General features: G+C 43.0%; 1 protein-coding gene across 1 annotated transcript in view; it reads right to left on the reverse strand.

Moving 5' to 3' along the window:
• prdm14 (PR domain containing 14) overlaps positions 1-3,538 on the reverse strand; it is a 9,636-nt gene extending 6,098 nt beyond the window's left edge. The window contains exons 1-6 of the mRNA XM_008292610.1: positions 2,920-3,538; positions 2,613-2,666; positions 2,359-2,519; positions 2,002-2,272; positions 1,715-1,917; positions 639-740 (exon numbers count right to left, since the gene is read on the reverse strand). Of these exons, the coding sequence (XP_008290832.1) occupies positions 639-740; positions 1,715-1,917; positions 2,002-2,272; positions 2,359-2,519; positions 2,613-2,666; positions 2,920-3,538 (1,410 nt within the window). The remainder of the gene's footprint in view (positions 1-638; positions 741-1,714; positions 1,918-2,001; positions 2,273-2,358; positions 2,520-2,612; positions 2,667-2,919) is intronic.
• Positions 3,539-5,320: the final 1,782 nt, after the last annotated feature.

Below are 5,320 nucleotides of genomic sequence, written 5' to 3' on the forward strand. Positions count from 1 at the left end.
GGTCCAGATAAGGAGAAAGGCGGATTAGGTTAAAACAAAACGCCCTTAGAGGTGCGTAAAAAAGGGGAGGATATCGAGAACAAAGAGCAAAACAAAAACTTGTGCTCACTCCGGAGCCATAAATCCACAGCATAATGCGGGGAGACAAAGGGTGGGTGTACATCTGGCCATAATTAGCATCTAAGTGTCTCGGCAGCGCGTGCCCGCCGCGAGACACAATAATGAGGGGCTCGTGCCAAATGCACCATGAAACGAGGAAGATGGAAGATGACGCAGTTTGAAAAAAAGAGAGAAAGCTGCAGGTTTTACAGAACCAGAGTGAGTAATGAAAGCCTCCAAGACTTCCATTAGAGTGATTTTTGTTATTGCTGATAAATTAGATTAATTTCGTTTCTTAAATAAAAATGTATTTAAGGATATTTGTTGTTACCTGTATGGCTGTAGGTTACATTTTATGATAGCGTGCTAGCTGTGTTGCTAACAAACTTGACATTTAATTCACTTATTTGCAAAATTATTTCTAAAACGTGACTCAGAGATACATAAGTTTTAAATTTAACTACACTACAACAGCATTGGGTAAAAAAAAATATATTCATTTTAATTTAAAAAAAAAAAAAAGAAGGTGTTCTTCCTACCTTATTGCAGTAGACACACTTGTACGGCCGTTCTCCAGAGTGCACACGCATGTGTTTGTTGAGACTGGACGACTGGGAGAAACTCTTTCCACACACTGAGCACTGAACACAAAACACATATCATGAGATTGTTGTGGTTATTTATATGTGTAAGAGTTGTTTTGGAAAATAAAAACAACCTAAATCAATTTTGTGGAAGATGTTACATTCAAGGCTGCTTTGTTGTCTTCCATGTCGAAAAAGTTAAATGTTGGTTGTTCTCGATGGTGGAAATAAATAAAAAAAACAAATCTGTTTTTTTAATGACAAAGTTTTGATATCGTTTAGCTGTGATAATTATTTCTATAAGCTTAATTTATCACCAACTACAGATCTCACAACAGCTTGACTTTTAATGAAATATCAGGTATCTGCCAAAAAACTGATCACTTCGTTCATTCATCCACCAGCTGCTTTTGTCGAGATCAAATAGTCATTAAGAAATGTCTTTGGATTATTTTACTTGCTCCGTGCCCTTGATTATAACAAATCCAATTCTTTTATTGTGTTAAAATAAGTCAGAAAATGACTGCAGTCTCTACACTTTGACTAAAATGTTAATAATGCATCAAACAAGACTTGACTTCATCCATTCGTGTAAAAGATTATAGCTAATAACTGCATAAGAGACAGTTTCCTACTTTTATATTTAAAAACCATTAGCCTTATCATCAAAACAGTACTACAGTGGTGCCTATAATAATCCTAAATGTCAGACCTAATAATGCCAAAAACATTCTTTTGGTCACAAAAACTACCTCAAAGACACACTTCTGCTGATACCACAGACATAAGGTTGTGTTTATTTGCACCTTATTACTGTTTGATCCGGATAAAAACAACTGAACACGGATATAAACTTGGAAATTCAGCTTTAACAACACTTTTTGGTGGACGATCTAATTCTGACAGTGTGGGGAGCTGTTCTTTCAGCACCACACACACTTCTACACCACCTTTCTCCGCCACGTAGCACACTAATATAAAGGTAGATCATATGTAAATACAGCAAACATGCACAAGCACTGTTTCAGTACCTTGTGAGGCCTGTGTTTCTCGTGCACATGCAGGATGTGGATCCGTAATCTGTCCCTCTTCTCGAAAGATCTGTTGCAGAGGTGACAAGGAAACTTTCTGTCTCCTTGATCCACACAACGCGTGTACTTCAGATGCTTGTCTCTGTAGTATTTGTACGCAAACACCTTCCCACATCTGTCACACTTAAAGCCTTCACCAGCATCTGGGAGGAAAGAACAGAAATATATGTTTGGTATGCTTGTAAAATAAGTCAAAGAAATTAAGCAAGAAAAGGTTCAATTCTGACCTTCAGTGGGAGGAACCACGCTAGTGTCCTCTCTGGGGTCTTTCAGCGTGAGAGGGATCCCGAGGAACTGCATGTAGCAGTCTCCGTACCAAACCAGCAGCTCCTGGCCTGGAGTTACCTCCTTGCAGGCCTCGTAAAATATCTGACCCTGGACCTGCACGGCAATCAGGTTCTGTTCCTCAGGAAAGCGAGCACACTTCACCAAAGACATCCAGTTCCCCGATCCTCCTCTGCCGTCCACAAAGTGACTCAGCCGGCCGTTTTCGAACACCTGAGTGAAGAAGGAGAGCGTTAAACTGATGGAGATGATCCTACAGAAACAGGATCAGGACTGTGGAAACTAATTCAGTGCTTTACCTCCCACATCAGGGTGTTGTCATCGTATGTTTTGATCTCGCTGGTGTTCACTAGTTTTCCTTGGAAAGGTCCAAAACGCGTGCCTTTGGGGATGTTGCTTTTATCCGTGAAAACTCCACAGTGTGAAGCGTTTCCCCACGCTGCCTGGAGGATGGTTAGCCCTGCAAAACACAACAGTGTCAGGCTTTACAAGTCCAGAAGTTAAGGGTGAATTTTAAAAAGAAGAAAAAGAAAAAAAAGGTGTATTGGCTTACCCTCTGGAAGTTCAAGAGTTTCTTTGTCCAGTGAGAGAATGTGGGAATCAGAAACTGAGAAGAAAGCAAACACAAATGAATAAATACAAGCTCTTTAATTCTGTGAGGATTTTAATTGAAACAGGTGTTGATGACTGAGTAACAACACTGATGTAGGCTGTTAGTCACTAGAAAGATGTGTTTCTCAGACATTTCTAGGGATTCGTGGTTGCAGCAAACTCCAGAAACCATGATAGTTATATTTTTACGCACTAAACTTAATGAACATCCAGTCATTTATTCCATTGAACACAAACTTAAGTCTCACCTGAGTTTTCTGGCAGGGTGACTCCTGAAATAGCGTGACCCACGCTGCGCTCCTGGCTGCCCGAGTAGCCGTACAGCACCGTGAACAAGTCGTCCTCGCTGAAATTAAAACACGCAGCCCGTTTTGCTGGAGACAATTCCGCGCCCCGGAGCCGAAACAAGTTCTCTTTATGCGGTGTGTTAGACGCAGATGAAGATTTCTCGCTGGACGGGCTGCTGAAGTCCGAGGACAGCGGACCGGCGGCGTGCTCGGTCACCACGGCGGCCAGCTCCTCGGGTTTGGAGCACAGAGGGTGTCCGGGCAACATGTGGCTCACGTACGGGATCCCGGAGGCGCTCAACATGTGTTCGTGGAGGTTGTGGCCGCTCTGGCCGAGGAACGGAGGGACCCCGCCGTGCAGGCTGAGCGGCAGGGACGCCTGGGTGTCCGATACGAGGCGACCGAGGGACTTGAGCGGGTGGAGGAGGCTGTGCGTCCGCGGGAAGAAGTCCATGTAGTGAGAGTGGGGGCCGGGGAGAGGGCCCGGGTAGAAGCCCCGGGCAGGGCTGCCCTTCAGCATGCCGGCTTGGTAGCTCCTGTCCTTCAGCATTACGGGGATGCTGGACAGGGACAAGGACATGACAGCACGGAGGTGAAGCAGAGGTTCAGGAGATGCGTCCTTCAGTGGATGAGAGAAGCAGGAGGGGGGAGAGGAGGTGGAGGGTGAGTTATAAAAGTTTAATGGAAGGAATCTAAAAAGGGAAACACCAGGAGAGGTCGACCACACCTGAATTCATTACTTTAATTTAAAAAATAAGCTCTTACTTCACTTCCCTAACTATTATTTCCCCTAAAAACAAAGCTAAGGTGATACATTATCAAATATTTCCAGGCTGGAAATCTACAAAGTGCATTTTCTTCCAAATGAAAACTCCACCCATTTAACTGGGTGCTTTTGGGATGAGGTGTTAAAAGGACAGCCGATTTTGCAATATTTCCAGCTGGAAGGTCACACATCAAATGTTCATCAGCGGATTTAAATGACCCACTGGAACATGGTGTGTGTGTGTGTGAGCTTTTTAGGAACCGTTCACCAATCAGCCAGTAAATAGAGACAAACCAGGGTCATGACACTAATTAAGGAACAGCCGGCCGGAGCAGAGGTCAACATTAATGAAGCATTTTATAGACTTTTACAATTACCGTGCAATCATGAGCAAAAGAAAAAACTAAACTGGAAATGACAAAATAAATAGAGATCCCTCTTCTCACACAACTGATTCAAATGATCAGGATCGTTATCAGGCTTGTGCAGAGCTTGATGATGAGCTGATCATTTGAATCAGGTATGTTGGAAGAAGGAAACATCTAAAACATGCAGGACTGTGGCCCTCGAGGTCCAGGATTGGACACCCCTGTTGTACAGTCTTAACCATATAGTATTTAAAAAAAAAGAAATGCATAATTGGGAATGAAATGCAATCAAATATTACCAGAGAGAGAGGATAAATACGCATCAGAGGGCTGTTGTAGTACTCGTTCATAAGCTGGACAAGAAGCTCACCTTCTGGAGTAAACTAGCGCAGTTTCACAGTAAAGTTGTCGCCTTCATGCCCTCACATCAGAGTTCTAACAACCTCCTTGTAGAAAGTGAAGCTCAAATCTCCAAATCCTTGCAGGCCGAGTCTAAACTTCAGGGTGGATGCGCTGCAGCAGCCTCTCTGTCAGTCTCTGGTCATCTGAGGGCATCTATCCTGAGTCCAGCCAGGTCTGCTGAAGATGCTCCTTCTCAGCTCCTGTCCTCCTATTGGCCGAACTCATACCTCATACATCTGAATGCCCCTGTAGGTTTTCAGAGGGACAACCCACCCTGTTAACTTCTCCACACAGCGGCCACAATGAGGCCGATGGAGAGGTTCCCAAACATTTCCATATGAACACACCATCCTCCTCCTCCTTCTCCTGTCTCTAGCTCACCACACACTGCTGATTAGATTTTATCTGAGGGGGGAAGATATTTATTGTCATGATTTGAATGTCAGAAATAAAGAGGAGAGAAAACAAAGGTTCAAATAGGCATTTATAGTTGCGCTTCTTTTACTGCGCAAAACTCAACTGAGAAAACGAGTCATCCGGTAAACTGTAGTCCAAAGCGGGGTTTTCTTGCTTGTAGTTTGTTTTCGATCATTATATCGTAGTAATTATTGTGCTTTGTGCTTTATAAACTGTGCTTTCTTGTTGATTTTATGGGTTATATTTGTCGTTTTGCGCAAACTATTTACATTAAGGCTCAATTCTGGTGTTTTCTCACCTGGGAAACGAAAAATATTAAATAATAAGGATATAGTGAAAAAACAAAACAGGCCTAAACGTTAATTTTTAGGGCATTGGAATGCAGCATAAACCTTCAACATAAACTATA

This window comes from Stegastes partitus, unplaced genomic scaffold (assembly GCF_000690725.1).
Source record: "Stegastes partitus isolate 25-593 unplaced genomic scaffold, Stegastes_partitus-1.0.2 Scaffold821, whole genome shotgun sequence".
Taxonomy (NCBI): domain Eukaryota; kingdom Metazoa; phylum Chordata; class Actinopteri; family Pomacentridae; genus Stegastes; species Stegastes partitus.